This window comes from Penicillium canariense, assembly GCF_028826845.1.
Source record: "Penicillium canariense strain IBT 26290 chromosome Unknown utg000007l_segment0_segment0, whole genome shotgun sequence".
NCBI classification, from domain to species: domain Eukaryota; kingdom Fungi; phylum Ascomycota; class Eurotiomycetes; order Eurotiales; family Aspergillaceae; genus Penicillium; species Penicillium canariense.
Genome location: NW_026622734.1, coordinates 939,994 through 956,060, shown reverse-complemented (window position 1 = coordinate 956,060; position 16,067 = coordinate 939,994). Strand labels below are relative to the sequence as shown.

The 16,067-nt window shown below is 56.0% G+C and overlaps 5 protein-coding genes across 5 annotated transcripts; 3 read left to right on the top strand and 2 right to left on the bottom strand.

The window, feature by feature from the left end:
• Nucleotides 1-1,188: 1,188 nt before the first annotated feature.
• On the top strand, nucleotides 1,189-2,399 carry N7482_009362 (Pectinesterase; the record flags this gene model as incomplete). Its single annotated transcript, XM_056691486.1, has 5 exons — nucleotides 1,189-1,299; nucleotides 1,357-1,493; nucleotides 1,553-1,632; nucleotides 1,688-1,831; nucleotides 1,888-2,399. 5 exons carry the CDS (start codon nucleotides 1,189-1,191, stop codon nucleotides 2,397-2,399), a joined length of 984 nt encoding a protein of 327 aa, XP_056539192.1.
• A 682-nt stretch (nucleotides 2,400-3,081) lies between these two features.
• Nucleotides 3,082-4,182, top strand: N7482_009361 (nicotinate-nucleotide diphosphorylase (carboxylating); the record flags this gene model as incomplete). The annotated part of the gene is made up of 3 exons (XM_056691485.1): nucleotides 3,082-3,237; nucleotides 3,324-3,379; nucleotides 3,456-4,182. 3 exons carry the CDS (start codon nucleotides 3,082-3,084, stop codon nucleotides 4,180-4,182), a joined length of 939 nt encoding a protein of 312 aa, XP_056539191.1.
• Nucleotides 4,183-4,490: 308 nt separating this feature from the next.
• Nucleotides 4,491-9,273, bottom strand: N7482_009360 (putative anucleate primary sterigmata (ApsB); the record flags this gene model as incomplete). The annotated part of the gene is made up of 2 exons (XM_056691484.1): nucleotides 4,491-7,193; nucleotides 7,258-9,273. The coding sequence occupies 2 exons, from the start codon at nucleotides 9,271-9,273 to the stop codon at nucleotides 4,491-4,493; spliced, it is 4,719 nt and encodes a 1,572-aa protein (XP_056539190.1).
• A 767-nt stretch (nucleotides 9,274-10,040) lies between these two features.
• Nucleotides 10,041-14,359, bottom strand: N7482_009359 (Sec7 domain protein; the record flags this gene model as incomplete). Its single annotated transcript, XM_056691483.1, has 2 exons — nucleotides 10,041-11,920; nucleotides 11,989-14,359. The coding sequence occupies 2 exons, from the start codon at nucleotides 14,357-14,359 to the stop codon at nucleotides 10,041-10,043; spliced, it is 4,251 nt and encodes a 1,416-aa protein (XP_056539189.1).
• A 137-nt stretch (nucleotides 14,360-14,496) lies between these two features.
• Nucleotides 14,497-15,828, top strand: N7482_009358 (uncharacterized protein; the record flags this gene model as incomplete). Its single annotated transcript, XM_056691482.1, has 2 exons — nucleotides 14,497-14,720; nucleotides 15,117-15,828. 2 exons carry the CDS (start codon nucleotides 14,497-14,499, stop codon nucleotides 15,826-15,828), a joined length of 936 nt encoding a protein of 311 aa, XP_056539188.1.
• Nucleotides 15,829-16,067: the final 239 nt, after the last annotated feature.

Here is a 16,067-nt window from a genome sequence, read left to right as displayed (position 1 = left end):
AGAAGGGAGAGAGCCTTTGATGCATTATGCTCTAACTGCGTTGTGTTCGCTGTTTTCACCTTACTCTTCGGTAATGCGAATGACACTATACAATACAACATGTCGCCTCAGAAGCCATACCAAAAGAAATAAAAATTAGCTCTTCGTTTCGCTTGACTTTGGCTATGCCTGGTCCATGTTGGACAGTTCCAATTGCCACATCTTATGAATCAAACCTGTCAAGGCCAAGGGGATACTGACATATATATAGGCTGTATTATTGAGATAGTGCGCTCTGCTCGCGTGGCTGTCGACAACATGGGCCCGATTGACTGAGAAGAGACGACCAGGGAGCGTTGTTGGAGACATCCACTTTGACATGTTGAGATCTATCTCACCATCATTAGACAACGGAAGACAAACGAATTGGTGGAGCTCAATCCGGTCGTTTTGCGAAGGTGCCAAGAAGGTTGCTGGTAAGCCTAATGCTTATTTGGGATAAGTCTTTCAATGACATCAGCCCTGGGACGAATGGTGTCTTAGATGCGAGCCAGTCTACTACTTTGGGGCACAAAAGACGCTGGGGATGGCATCCAAAGAGAAGTCTCTGCACTCTTCCGCTGGAAACCTCCGTCGCTCGGCAGCCTTTGCTCTATAAACGGGGCATGCGAAAGGCTAAGTAGAGTTCAGCAAGTCCCTCCACATTTGATCAGAGGTGCTGATCATCCAGACGGAAAAAGACTGGCTAGAGGCTATTTAGGTTCGTCAGACCCTCTCGGAGTGATATCGTTGTTATGTTAAGACTGGCTCTGAGATTTGGCGGGGGATTGGCAACCACACGTGATCCGGCCAGCATTCGTCAGGCTCGCTGTCGACTGGTGGAAATACTGTCCACTGACGGAGATATTAATTAGCCAGGGGCTGCTCTGGTGCTTAGCTCCTTCCTGACCGCAATTTGCTCGTGCGATAGGTGGATTCGGGAGCATCTGGAGTGGGGAAAATGATATAATCTATCGGAGATGTGGCCCCGATCGGGCTGGGCAAGGCGTGTTGAAACAGTCTGTTCGGCTGGCCTTTGTTTGGTCAGGATGAGGGGAGTTATAATATATATGGGAGATATGAAAGAGCGGCCATCAGCTCATAGGTAGTCAAGTGAATTGTGTACAGATGAGAACCCTTGCCCCTTCAGACTACTGCTGATCAACCACTATGAAATTGATTACCCTGGTCTCATTCGCAGTCTCAGTGCTGGCGGCGAGCCGTACCACTGCCCCGTCTGGATCAATTGTGGTGGCTAAGTCGGGAGGGGACTATTCTAGTGTATGATCTGATCAATGAAATTGTGGTGGTCGCCACGCATGCTCACGGACAAAACAGGTCAGCGAGGCCATTGCCGCATTAGACACCTCCACTTCCGATACCCAGACCATCTTCATTGAAAAAGGCACCTACACAGAACAGGTGTATCTTCCCAAGCTATCGGGGCCTCTGATCATCTACGGACAGACCGACGAGTGCGTCCTCCAAATGAAACAGATCCCCTTCACGCCGGCTAACAGACACGATTGATCAGTGACACCTCTTATTCCTCCAATACCGCCACTATCACCTACAATTTGAGCTTGGCGGATGTGAGTAATGATGACGAGTCTGGTACAATTCACACCTGTCCCCTCCGCAGAACGTATCGCCCTAATCAGTGCCTTAGCCACACTAAGAAATTATGCCGCCAACTCCAAGATCTACAACATCAACGTGAAGAACACGTACGGAGAGGGCCATCAGGCTCTTGCGCTCAGCGCCTACAACACTGAGCAGGGTTACTATGGCTGCCAATTTACCGGGTTTCAGGGTCATTCATCTCCAGCCCTTCTATTCTATATCAACAGCGTCTGACTCGCAATACAGATACCGTCCTCGCCGAGACCGGCTACCAAGTCTACGGAAAGTGCTACATTGAAGGTGCTATTGACTTTATTTTCGGTCAGACTGGCAATGCCTGGTTCGACAGCTGTGACATCGGCGTCTTGACCTACTCAGGCGGCACCATCACTGCGCAAGGCCGTCCCGCCAGCTCCGACTCAGGATACTTCGTCATCAACGAGAGCACTGTCGGGGCGGCGTCCGGTGAGGACGTCACCGAGGGAACCTACTATTTAGGTCGACCGTGGACGGAGTACGCCCATGTGGTTTTCCAGAACACCAATCTCAGCGACGTCATCAACTCCGCCGGCTGGTCAGAGTGGTCGAGCAGCGAGCCCAACACGGGAGACGTCCTCTTCGGTGAGTATGACAACTCCGGTGATGGCGCCGAAGGCACTCGGGCTAGCTTCGCTACTACTCTCTCCACTGCAGTGTCCATTACTAGTATCCTCGGCAGCGACTACAAGGACTGGGTGGACACGAGCTACATTGCTTGAGCGGGGCTGGGTTGGTCGGGCATTCTATCTCGGCAGTGAACGCGTTTTGCTGGATCTTGTCATTCACTCATTCCGCATTCCGAGTAGGTAGATCTGAAAGAATTACTGGGAAGTTTTAGAGATGTAGTTATTCCTCAAATATGAAGACCTGCGAAATTGACGCCTCAATGGCCATTGGACCGATATTTGGGAGGGAGCCGCAGGGCCACTTCCACTTCGCCGCTGAGAACGACCCAAGTCTCCTGCAAGACTGATATGCCCTCATTGACCAGATGCGAAGGGAAGGGCTTGGGACTATTTAGGGACTGGAGATAAAGGAATCCAATATCGGTTCTTAAATATGAAGCATTGTCCGAGAATTCCAATCGAGCGACCGCCCTATCCAGGCTCCAAGTGTGCTGCAGGGAGGTAGTCATGACATCCCCAATATGAACAGCCTTGTCGCCCGGGGTAGTCGCTACGAGCCGACCATCCAAGGAGAATGTTATAGATAGAAGGCGAACAAATCCAAATCCAAATGCTATACTATACTATACACGTGACCCCCCTCCTCCGAGTCTGCCCGGCCCCGCGCGGGGAGAAGCCATCTGCCGCCGCATCTTCAATCGCGCAGATCTCCCCCACCTCCAATTCCTCCAATTCCATTCCCCTCCCTCCTTTCCACAAACAACCACGCACAACCATGGCTGCTTCTCACGGGGACCTGTCCCACCTGCTACCAGGCAATTACAAGCGCCTGATCACAAACTGGCTCGAGGAGGACTGTCCCAGCCTGGACTATGGCGGCTTCGTCGTCGGCGAGTCTGACGGCGAGGCCCGACTGCTCGGCAAGAGCCAGGTGAGTCAACACCTCTCAAATCCATGTCGCATGTCCATCATGTGGACTTGTTTTGAAGTTCCACGCCAAATACTGACGCTGCGCAGGGTGTCATCGCTGGCGTCCCCTTCTTCAACGAGGTGTTCTCCCAACTCGGCTGCTCGTACGTCTATACCCCGTCTATACCCTATCCTACTCCCTCAAGCTAGCATCCATCACTCACACGGAACTTAATCAAGTATCGAATGGCACATTAAAGAAGGCACTCTTCTCCCCGCCAACACGATAACCCACTGCGCCACCGTCCGCGGGCCAGTCCGCAAAATCCTCCTCGGCGAACGCGTCGCCCTGAACATTCTCGCCCGCTGCTCCGGCATCGCCTCCAAATCTGCCTCCATGCTAGCTGCCCTCCGCGCTCAGGGCTGGACCGGCACCCTCGCTGGTACTCGCAAGACCACGCCTGGCTTCCGCGTGGTCGAGAAGTACGGCATCCTGGTTGGCGGCGCGGACCCCCACCGCCACGACCTGAGCCACATGACCATGCTCAAGGATAACCATGTCTGGGCGTGTGCCAATAACGGCGCTGCAGCTGGCGGCAAGACGAATCCCGAGTCTATTGCGGCGGCTATTCCGCGCGCGGTGGCTGCGGCGAAGGCGGCGGGTGGCTTTGCGACGAAGGTTGAGGTGGAGGTGAGGAGTGTGGAGGAAGCGGATGCGGCGATTGGGGCTGGGGCGGATGTGGTCATGTTGGATAACTTCACGCCCGAGGGTGTGCGCGAGGCGGCGAGGTCGTTGAAGGAGAGGTGGGCCGGGAAGGGCCGCTCTTTCTTGGTAGAGGTTAGTGGCGGGTTGACGGAGGAGAATGCCGCGGCGTATGCGTGCCCGGATGTGGATATTCTGTCGACGAGCTCAATCCACCAGGGGACGGGCATTGTGGACTTCTCGCTCAAGGTCTCGCTGCGGTAGAGGCGGGGGATGCTGGACGTGATGTATCATACTTTGGACGGTATACTATAGGCTCAGGCTCAAGCATTTCATGAATCAAAAAGAAATTGAAAAAGAAAAATTAGAAGGTATTTAAATAGAATACAAGTAGAATGGAAGAGAGAACAGAAATGATCTTGTCAACCGAATCCACTCAACGCCTTCATGGCTATCGTGACTTGGATACTCTCGTACAACGGGCGTAGTTCAACATGCGGGGCATCGGTGAGGGGGTATATAACAACAAAGCCAGTACCACCGCCAGGGTTATCGCGTTATCCAACATCACATCACACCTCAATGTCGACCGTGATGCCTTCCCCTTCACTCGAGCTAGGACCTTCATCGTAAGTAGGCACTCGACTGCGCCCACCGTCAGTGCTAGTACCTGAAGGGCCTCGGCGCACGCGCTCTCGCTGAATTTGATCGCGCAGCCTCTGGTTTTCGGCATCTCGTTCCTCCAGACGCTTGCGTGCGCCGCTGCGGTCCAGGAGACGCCCTTCTCGCTCGGCCTTCAGCCGCTTCTCCAGCTCGTGCAGCCGGTGAATCCATTTCTCATCGCCACCTTCCCATCCGCCGGCTGCACCGCGTGTGCGGGGCATCATAGCGCCGGCATTGTTGGTCAGTGTGCTGCTAGAAGAGGAGTGTGATGGCTGTGGGAGACCAGTGGAAGTGCGCGCGAGACCTCGCTCAGAGCGCGACTTCTCGCTGGTTCCAGGTGTGGAGTTATGGCGGGCCAGTGAGCGCTCGGCACCTACAGGAGACCCAAGCGATGGAGATCGCGAGCCAGATGCCATCACGGCCGCTGCCGCTGTAGAGGCGGAACCATGGGTTCGGGAGTTAGACTGGAGCAGATTGATCTCGGCCTTCAAAAGCCGGTTTTCACCACGGAGCTTGGACACTTCAGACGTCGAAGTAGAGTGCCCCCGGTCGTTCCGCAGATTCTTGACTGCCTCCTCAACTCGCTCGAGTCGGCGGACGCGCTGAGCAAAGGAGTTCTCGAGATTCTGGTACTGCTTGGTGAAGTCATGCTCAACGCTCCTGATGCGGCCCTTGAATCCTGAAATCACACTTTCAACAGTCTTGATGGCAAGTATCAAGTTCCGGCTGAAGCCTGGCCAGAACAGAATGTTGCCAATTACTTCCTGGCTGGGCAGGTTGCCGTTGATGAGGCTGTTCGAATGCGCCCAGTCAGGACCACACATCGACGAGAGCCGCTTCCAGATAGTGAGGAACAACGCATTACGCTCGCTGAGTTGATCTCGGAACTGCTGCTCAAGAGAGGTGAACCGCTTGCGGTCTGAAGCGCGGGCATTCTCAAGATCCGTAATGCGTGAGTTGCTCTGGGTAATGGTTCGCGAGGCTTGCTGGTGGTTTTTGAGAGACGCCTCGAAGGACTGCTTGTCTGCCCGGCGGGCTTGTCGCTCGCGTTCGAGGAGCTCAGAGAGCTTGCGAGATTCCAGGCCGTGACTCTCCAGAAGGGCATCGCGGTTGCGAAGCAGCGACTCTTTCTCGTCCAATTGTTGTCGTACGCTCTCCAGCTCCAGCGCAGTTGACTCGAGCTCCTTCTGCAGCTTCATGATGTTGGTGATCAGGCTAGACCGGCTACCACTCAGATCTCCCAGTGTCTCGCGAAGATTGTTCTCAAGGTCCAAGAGACGCTCACGCCAGGTGGTAGTCTCGATCTCTTGAGTAGAAAGGCTCTTCTTCAACCGCCGGACCTCCTCCTTAGCGGCTGACGCTTCACGATTCAGTTCATTCATGATCCGCTGAACCTCTTGCTTCTCCTTACTTCCAACCAGCTCCCGCTGGTGTCGCTCGTCTGCCAGCCGCTGCTCAAGCTCTCGGGTCTTCTCCTTCTCGCTGTAGAGACTCATCTGGTATGTCTTCAACTCAGACTCCAGATCACCAATGCGGATCTTGTCGCCGTCTTGCTCCTCCCGTAGGAACGCAATCTCGTTCTGGCTCGACTCGATCTGCACCGTCAGCCGCTGCACCTTGGTGTTGGCTTCAAAGAGGCCCTTCTCCAGCGACTCCATCTCGCCGTTAGTTTCTTCCAGCTCCTGCTGCACGGCCCTGTACCGCTCCAGGTTGTTCTGGGCATCTTCCTCGAGTCGAATGATACCCTCACTAGCCGAGCGCATCTCGGCCTGCAAGATCTTGAGACTCTCATCCTGATTCCTCAAATCCTCGCTCATACGCTGACACTCAACAATCTTCTGATCAAGCTCCTCCCCAAGGGTATCAAGCTCCTCCTGCGCCTCGGCACGGAGATCTTGGAAGGCAGCATCGCGCTCATCCGCCATGTGAATAGCCTGGTCCCGCTCCTGTTGTAGGTTCTGCATTTCCTCTTCGGCTTGGTCCACATCAGCTTGGTAAGCCTTATCGAGGGCCTCCAGCTCGCGGATGTAGTCCTCCAGCTGGTCACGAATAGCCTGGTTCTCCAGCTTCAGCGTCGACACATGGTCGCGTAGCTGGCCGTTCCGGGCCTCGAGCTCATCGCGGTCCATATTATCCCGGGATCCAGTACCATCACTGACTTCCGACCCAGTCCGCATCTGAGCGCGGGATACTGAGCGGTCAAAAATGCTGTCCCCGGCCACGGATCGGCCACCATCGCGGCGCTGACCCAGCTTGAGCTCCTCAATCTCCTGGTAAAGACGCTCCTTTTCGCGATTCCGGGATGTGAGCATAGAGGTTTGTGCGCTGACCTCTTTCCTTAACTCAGCGTTCTCTTGCTTCAAGAGCTCAAGCTCGACGATGAGTGTGCTGCTGGAGGTGCTCATCAGAGCACCACGGCTGCCATCTTTATCAGATGCCGATGCATATGAAACAGTAGAACCACCGCGCTCGCGCTGCCCAGGCTTCGGACCGCTAGTAAACGAGTAGAGTTCACTTTTGAGGCGAATCGACTCATCCCGTAGCCTGCGATTCTCTTCTTCAGCCTGCTCGCGAGCAGCCGTCTCTGCCTCCAACATGTCCTTCCACATGTCCTGATAAAGAGCAGATTAGCCTCAGTCAAATCCAGGTAAGCAAGATACACAAAGCGAAACGTACCCTCTCCTCTCGAGCACCCGCATCGGACCCTCCCGAGCGAGTCTCGCTCAGCGACTTGACCATCTCAGCCAAGCGGCGCTTCTCGCTCTCTCGGGCAATACTTTCAGACCTCATTCGCTCAATCTCAAGCTCATATGTCTCAACCCGCTCGCGCAGGAAAACAATCTCTCCATCTTGAGCCGAGTCCCGGTCATCCTCGGATGCTTCAGGGTCATGGTTGACCATTGAGTCCTTGTCAGATTGTTGATCCTTCAGCTGCTTCTCCAGATCCCGAATCTTGCGCTTCAGGCCTTGGTTATCCTTTTGCAGTTTCAACTTGTCGGACTTGAGCTCGACATTCTCGGAGATCATTTCCTTGATGCCTTCCTCGGATCGCTTGTTCAGTGCCTCATTGAGAAAATGGATACGCATTTTGAGGTCAAAATTCTCCTTCGAGAGTCGATCGATGGTGCTGCTTTGCTCTTTGAGGGTCATGGTACGGCCGCTTCGTCCGAATGAAGGGGTCGAAGCTCCTGCGCGTTTCTCAGGAGATGGTCCAGTGTGTCCAAAGTCGTCCCGGAATCGTTGCACGAAGGCTGTGGGAACCTGAATTCCCTTGACACGCTCGGTGATGGCTCTATCAGTTGGGAAATTGTCTCGAGGCTTGGCTTTCGGGGTCACAGGAGCTGAGGCGTCGTCGAAGGCCGTCGCTTGCCGTGTGGACTGCGGTGAGCTTTCTTCTTCCAATGTATGCAGACCCCTATCAACTGGACCGCCTACAGTGCGTCTCTCCAGTGAATTCTCTTCACTATAGCCCGAAACGCCGGACGCCATACTGCCCAGACTGGTCGTGCGGGTCATATGGGCGCGCGAACCGGCATTGAGATTCCCCCAGTGCTCAGAAGCTGCACCGCCCGTCTGGAGAGCAAAGTCAGCGCCTAGCGTTGCATCGCTGTGAGTGGTTTCGGTGTTATTGCTAGTAATTGAAGAGTGCGACAAACGCTGAGCGGATTGACGACTGGTCAAGTACTTCGGTCGGCTTCCACTTCTTCGGCTCCCAGTCATGCTGCCGCCCTGGTCGCTGAATAACCGTGAAGGGCCAGGGGAGAGGCTGCGGGAAGAGTGTCGGAGCTTGGAAGGGGTGAGTTGCGACTCGCTTTCTGTGATTGAGAGCTGAGATCTGAAGGGCCGCTCGTCCTGAGACAGTAGGGTATTTTCATCAGCGTTCCCGGACGTCAACTGATCACGCTGAATGCTCCGAAGCATTGCCGCAGCTGTGGGCGACGAGGCGAGCGAGTCGAGCAGAGTGTCGTTGCCAGAGTGCTGCGCATATGCAGCCCCCGTCACATCCTTCCTCCCCTCATCAGCGCCGTCATTGTCTTGCTCCGTTCCTTGGTAGCTTTGAGACGGTGGGAGGAAAGAGAAATTGGACGACTCCGTCAGGTCGGCATCGTAGGACCCCACCCCGACTAAGTAGGTATCATCTGCGCCGGCACTCGGGCCAGCCGCGGCGACGTCAATGGTCGAGGGCTCTGGCAGGAAGCTCGACTCCATATCCATTAGCTTGCGGCGCATCTCATGCTCCTCAATAAGGGTCTGGTTATTCCCGCGCTCATGATCGCCATTTTCGCTGGACAAGGGGAACAAGCTGCTGTCGTCGCGATCGGTCAAAGGGGGCAGGAGACTAATATCGTTCTCAAGGTGCGGCTGGGACGTCGTGGTGGTGGCCTCATCCTGCCCGTTCTCTTCAGTGTCCGCTTGCGTGGTGGTGCTGGTGGGCGCGGCTGTTGTTGTGGTGGTGAGTTCTTGCGCGCCCGGGTTCTCTTGTGTTACTGCGCTATCGTCGCTGGTCCTCGGGGGGTCAGCGCCCCGCGCGTTCTCAGCCATGAAGTAATCTGAAGCGTCAAAATCGGCATCTAGGGGCGAGAGCTCGTCTGGCGTGTGGAATGCTCCAGACTCATGGGAGGAGGGGATGCGCACCGAGGGCGGGCCGGGGACGACGATCGGAGGTGTTGTAACTGGGACCCTGGTCGACATGGTGACGGCGCCTAGGCGTGTTTTGGGTACCCACTTGCTGTGCCTTTTACCCACCGCGATTGGCGAATAAGCATTCGCCCGGGTACGTCCTGGACAGCTCTCATGGGGAGTTGCAGGGAATTCGATACACGGTGAGGAAAATAATCTGAGCTGTCGAAGGTTCACCGCAGGAGCGGAGGCGGGCCCAGCGACAAAACAACAAGAGCCAGGAACGGCGGGGGTATTGACACGGCCAGGCACAAGTGTGGTGCGTTATTGCCACAGCACTAGCCGCGAAAGGACTTAAATGCCACTCATGCCCGTGCCCCAACAGTTAACGATGCGATAGGTCTACTTGCTGTTTACTTGTTACAGTTTCAAGACGATTCACATTCACGTTGCATTCCAAAAAGACAATCATGGTATCCGTAGCATCTTTCGCATCATAGTCCCACGCATTAAACGAGATAACCAAGCCCACGCCCAGATAAACAGTGTAAGAGATCAAGAAGAGAGCAAGGCGAATGGTCACAACCAGGGGAAGACGTATACAGCAACAGAAAAGGAACAAGGAGAAGAAAAGGTACAGGTCGTCAGGGCGCTTTTGAGACTATATATGCCGAAGTCTCCTCCCACCGGGAGAGGGGAAGGGGGTATTTATAACGGTCTGCAATCGAAGTGGAGAAAGTTTCATCAAGGGAGTGAAGAGAGAAGAAAAAGAAAAACGAGTAAAGGGAATTGGGTATTGGGGGATTGGAGATTAGGATGGGAGTAGAATGCGATGCTTTTCACGCAGTCGAGGAGACAAGCAGCTTCTCCGCGTCCGCAGTCTCACCAGCCGGAGGATTGTAGTAATTATTCGTCGAAGAGTAAATCTCGCCCTTGCGATTAATCGCATTGCGGAGGGAATCAATGTACGTGCGGAACTTGACAATCTCCCGCAGCAGATACGACGACTTCCGCTCCCAGTTAGCCATCGCCTTCACCGAGTTGGGATGCCGCGGCGAGAACGCAAGGTTCATGGCCGACCGCAGTTCGTTGTGCCGCTGGAGGTCCTCCTCGACGTTCTTCACGTACGTCTGCAGCGCCTTCAGCTGGTCCTCTTCCGACTGGTGCGAGGCGACCATGCTCTGCTGCGGTGGGCTCCAGTCGCTGATGTGCACTCGGTCCGCGGGCAGCTTGGGGCGCACAGTGCCTTGGTCGAGGGAGCTGCGGATGGAGCTTTGGATGCTGGGGCGTGGGGCGCCGGAGGAGGGAGGTGGGGAGCGGTTCTCCACGGTGACGAGGGCGCTGTTGACTACTGCGTCACTCCAGCCGTACTCGATGTTGCTGATGCCGCCGACCAGGGGCTCTTTGGATAGTCGTGCGCTCCAGTAGTTGGCGGTTGAGACGAACTCCCGCACAATCTCCGGGGTGCCGGCTTGGAAGAGGTGGACGGCGCCCGTGGGCAGACTTAACGCCCATACGTGAGGACGTGACTTGGAGTATCCCGGCGGCGGGAGGGCACTGGCAATGGTTTGGCGGAGCATGAACTTCCAAATCTCCTCGGCATTCTCGGTCCAGTTACCGCCTCCAACCACAACGCCACCACGCTGCTTCGCCTTTTGCCGCATGGACTTGGATGCATTGCTGAACGAGAAAAGCCGCATCCACCCCTGTTGAATGACAGCGAAACACTCGTTCCAATTGCGGTCCTTGGCGCGCTTATCCACCGCGTCCAAGTGGTGCTTATGCTTGACACTACCTTCCTTGGCCCAAGGCGCTCCAGCCAGGGCCAAGGTCTCATCTTCGAGGAGAGGAGCGCTGGGCTCCTCATAGCTGTAGATGGATGTAGCAGAATCTTCGCGGATAATGGCCTGACTCAAGGCATTGGCGAAGCCAATCGATTGCTGGTACTCACCACGGGGATACTCTGAACCAAACGAGTCCACTGAGGCAGAGGTAAACTTGCCCAGCGAGTACTTGCTCCAGGTACTCGACGCAGCCGGGCTCCAAAGAGACGACTGGTCATCCAAGCTGGTCCGGCTAGAGCCCATCATGGACGGAGGATAGAGTCTGGCTCCCCGAGAACGCGGCTTGGATGACCACCTGGCGGCGCCATGGCGGGAATCCGCCGAACGACCGCGAGGAAAGATGTCTGAGCCGCTCTTGCTGATGGTGCTGGGACTCCGGCGGAGAGTGCTGCTCGAAGAGGGACCCAGGAAGTTGTTTGAAGCCATACGAGAGACCTCCTTCTCAGGCTGGGCCCCATGAAGAGGAAGTCTCTCCTTCTGGATCGAGGTATAGAAATCCTTCAGGACTGCTTCCACCTGTTGCTCCCATGCTCTGACGGTCCCCGTAAATGGAGTACTGACCAACGGGCCAGCATCGACGTCAGCTGTGTTGCGGCCTGAGTTGTCGTCCAAGGAACTACGGGCCACTTCTAGCGGGAACGTGGACGAGCGAGCGGAGTTCGGTGCTGAATGTGCGGACTCTGCAGTGGGCATGGTCTTGGATTTTTGAGGCCGCAACGTCTCGAATCCCTCTGGTGCTGCATCCATAGCCACCCGGTGAATCGTGGGCATGGTGTTGCGAACAAATTGGGATTTGGTCATCTTCTGCTCAATATCCGCCAAATGCAAATCGGTGTTTAGCAAAAGAATGGAATAACAGATAGTGTGAACGACATCTAATGTATCATCGTTAGAGCTTATCGAACCAATTGATACCACCAAAAAAAAAATCCTCAGCACTTACCAGTAGCTTTGAAGCCATGGCTTGGGTTGCAATCACACCACCGATTCGAGAAAGCATCCAACACCCGGTCAACTTGCTGGGTCTCTCCCTTGAGCACCAAACGCTGGCAGAGACTCCTCAGTGCCGCAAGAATGTTCAAATTCGACCAATTGAAGAGCCGCATGTACGCCTCCCTGACCTTAGCCCGGTCGGGATCACCCAGCCAAGCAGCGGCCGTATCCTTCCCGACTACCTGGTTCTGACTATCAAAGAGCTTTTGAGCTTGTTCTCGGTCGGACGCAGTCGGTCCATCCTCAACGGCATCACCTGGGCCATCCATCTTGTCTTGTGGTGCGTTGTCGACGACGGCCTTGGGTTCTTCGGACTCGATCACAGGGGTGTTCGACGCGGTCAGATAATGCGACGCCTCTGAAGCAGCAGGAGACTCGGGAACATGGCGGTCCGGTGGAGGATTCAGCTCGCTTGCACCTCCCATCAAGCTGTCCTGAGAAGCATCGATCGGTGGTGCCATTTTTGTTGACACCCTGATGGTACGGGAGGAATCCTCTGCGACAGGTGACAGCACGCTGGACAGGTTGGCGGTAGAGCAGTTCTCCTGCAAGGGGGACTCCGCCGATGAGATAGACTCCACATCACTTGTTCTTTGGGCCTGACCATTGGTGCCACGGCTCGCGACTAGCGGCGAGCGAGGATCCTGGCTGCAGGAAGTGGTGGGAGGCTGGAGGTTCTGCTTCGGCTTGAAGCTACCGCCAGGAGCCGAGACACTTTCTCGTGGCTTTTGCGCTTGTAGTGAGGCTGGCTCGCTGAGTTGCGGCTCTTCTCTGTGATTCTCCCGGCGATCTCTGGCCGCGGGTACATTCTCGTCCAGGTATAGATTCATGACTTGGCGCAAGCTGCTCACTGGACTAGGTTCTGGTTTCATTGTATCCAGAGTGTGGGGCGGCGGCAGCTTGATTGGAGGCGGCACATTTTCAGCCACGGACTTCTTACGCCGGCGGAAGAAGGAAGACTTTTGTTTCACCACCTGAGGAGGACCTCGACGAGCAGCAGGTGTAGGTGTGACTGCTGCTGCTACTGCGCTCTTCGGAGGCTGCTGGGGCGGTTGTTCTCGTCCCTTCAGGTTGGCCGTAGCACCCGTGGAATCTTTGGTCTCATTGTCTTGAAGATATGAGAGGTCATTCATAGGGGGGTAGGGGGAATCCGCCGGAGACGAGATTCTAGACGAGCCACCGAAGACCCGCCGGAAGAATCCCGGACGCTCCACCCTATTGTTATTGTTGCTGTTGGCGGCGGTTGTGCTCGCATCTGCTGTGATCGTGGTCGTCGTGCTCGTGGCTGTCAGTTCCGGTGGAGGGAAAGCAGGCTTGTTGTATGATATTGTAGGGCTGGGAGCCGGCGCGTCCAACGACGCCGGAATGGCCGGGGGAAGATCGATCTCCGTATCACCCAAGAAGTCGTTCTCCCGAACCTTGAGAGCCCCGGTGCCAATATTTTCAGTGCGGTTCTTTCGGGCCGGTGGGGCGTGCGCTGACTTCACACTGTTTCGCCGCGATGCCACAGGGGTTCGGGATGCAGCGGTGTTGGGTGGCCTATAGTCGTAGGCTTTGCGCGGGCCGGCTGGCACACTCGGGGTGGGCGCGGCGTCATCATCGTATAAACGTGAATCCTGGCCAATACCAGGGTCTGCATATGAGATAAAGGCTTTCTTTGGCCCGCAGTCGAAACTCTCGGACCGCCGGTCCATACCGTCCGAGTCTGCGCGACCTCGTGGCAACGTATATGAATAATCGGCATTGGACGCGCTTCCTTTACTCCCTTTCCGAACGTCATTCATCCTCGGCAGGGTACCGCCTCTTGAGCCCATTGCGTCTTGGCCGCGGGTGCTGCTCGTTCTCCTCGGGGCAGTTTGATGGTTGGAGCTGCTGTTGCTTCGTCTACCTTTGGGGGTGATAGTCGCATAGCGGCTGCTACTGCTGTCGTCGTAGCCGTAGTCAGCGTCGGAGGACATTGAGGATGAGAAGGTATGGCCACGATATCGACCGTGCGTTTCCGTTTCAAAGGCCGAATTGAAGAGTCGATAATCGTCCAACGCCGACGGAGATCCGGACCCGCCAAACTGATCGAGGGAGAGGAGCATGTTGTCTACGATTGACGTGCGGGCCGCATGTTGTGGAGACAGAGACAGGTCATGAGGATCGCGCTCGTCGGCCGACTCGCTGGCATTGGGCGCATTATCGGCGGCCGTGTCGGGAAAGGCATCGCGGATGGACGGACGGGTAGGGTAGCCACGCTTAGGCCGATACTTTGCAGTCTGGGAGGGAGGAGTCCGAGGAGGAGAGTTGGTAGCGTACACGTCGCGCGGTTGGGACATCGTCACGCTGGCGAGAGAGGTTCGTTAGTTCCAGTTTCGTGAAGCTGGTCTGTCAATTGGCTTTCAGGAGAGCCCCTTCGAGCCGTGCGCATCGGAACTCGGGAGAGCTGGTTGCTTTGCGCAGCCACGTACCAGCAATGCTCAAGGCTGGAGGGAGAGCGTTTCGTTGTCCAAGGGCCGGCGAGTGGGATGGGCGCGTTGGCGAGCAGCGAGGTGCTCGTCGGTCCGGGTTGAGGCACGGGGGGATCTCAGTCGGTCATGGCATGTCCAGGGCCAGTAAGGGGTGGGCCGGGGGGGGCAATTGCAGCGCGGCTGCGTGCAGCGACAAGAATCCGAGCGCAAAGCCGGTTGACAACCTGAGGTGTGGTGATGTACGGAGGGAGGAGAGGACAAGACCAAGACCAAGACCAAGACCAGCAAAGAACCCGGGGGCGGGACAAACTCCTGAACGGGGCTTTGGCCGAAGTGGAACTCTCCCAAACTACCACCGTTTTGCGCGAACCGTGGGAACGGTTCCAATCCAGACAATAGTCTAATATAAAGGAGAACGTGCCAATTGTCCGGTCAAGACAAAGAATCAATCAAATGGTTGGACTGAGAACTGCGACTGTGGACGCGGGCATGAGGCAGATGCGAAACAGGGGAAATGGATGATTTCAGAATGGGACTAACGAGTCCACTCTGGAACGGGCTAAGCACGTCCTTAACTAGTCGTTCATCCCTGATCTGCTCCAATGAACTGAACGTACCCGCGTAGCCTGCACCACCGTTCAGGGGCCGATGCGCTGGCAGCCAGGGGCTGGTCCTCCGTGCTGATGGGACGATGTATCGAGGATAATCTACAGTATGTGCATGCCCTGGACGCCATCAAGAGGCCTTTCGGTCCTATGCTTCCCTTTCTCGCGGACTCCTCGGCGGCTGAGCCTGCAGGACCCTCGGTGGAGCCCGGTGGGGACCACGTCTTCGTGGTCATGACTGGCAATGCCGTCAATGTCGGGCATTTCTGCCTGCGCCATGCCGCTTATCCCACAGATGGGGGATTGCTTCTGATTATGCGCGTCCGACGTGATGCATCGGTCGGGGCCCCAGGCGGCCCAATCGCCTCAACTGTGCTCTACGAAGTCGATAGATCGATCGGATATTCGTCGATTGACTTTGGTCCTCCGCGGTCCGTCGCGCTCTGTCCATGTGAACTGGTGTACTTGCCCACGGAAGGTCCAGGAATGCATAGAAGAGGGGAAATCTTTAGTGCTGGCCGTCCAGAGGGCCCGTGTCCTGCGTTGCTTCCCACGAGGTGTCTCTGCCCGACTTTTCGAACAGGGAACCCCTTGCAGATAGATCGGATAGATGGTGAGGGGACTGGCCGGGAGAAGATGAGTTCCATCGCCATCGTGCGCGCAGGCCACCAGATCGATCCCATAGCGAACCGGGTAGCATTAACGTCACGGGAAGAATGGATCTGGACTTGAGATTCCCGTGTTCCAGGCCACTCATCCACGTTCGTTGACCTGTCCAACCACCAACCGTACAGAGTAGCTTCGTTAGAATCATCCTCGCCTGGCCGGAGGGATAAACTACTTCCCTGCCTCAGGTGTCTATGATCCTCCACCGCTCTCGTAGCTCTCACGTGACCTCAGCGATGACATAACCCCCGACGGGCAGCGTCCGACACGTCGAGGAGTCCGCCGTACACCTTCCTACCGTGCGC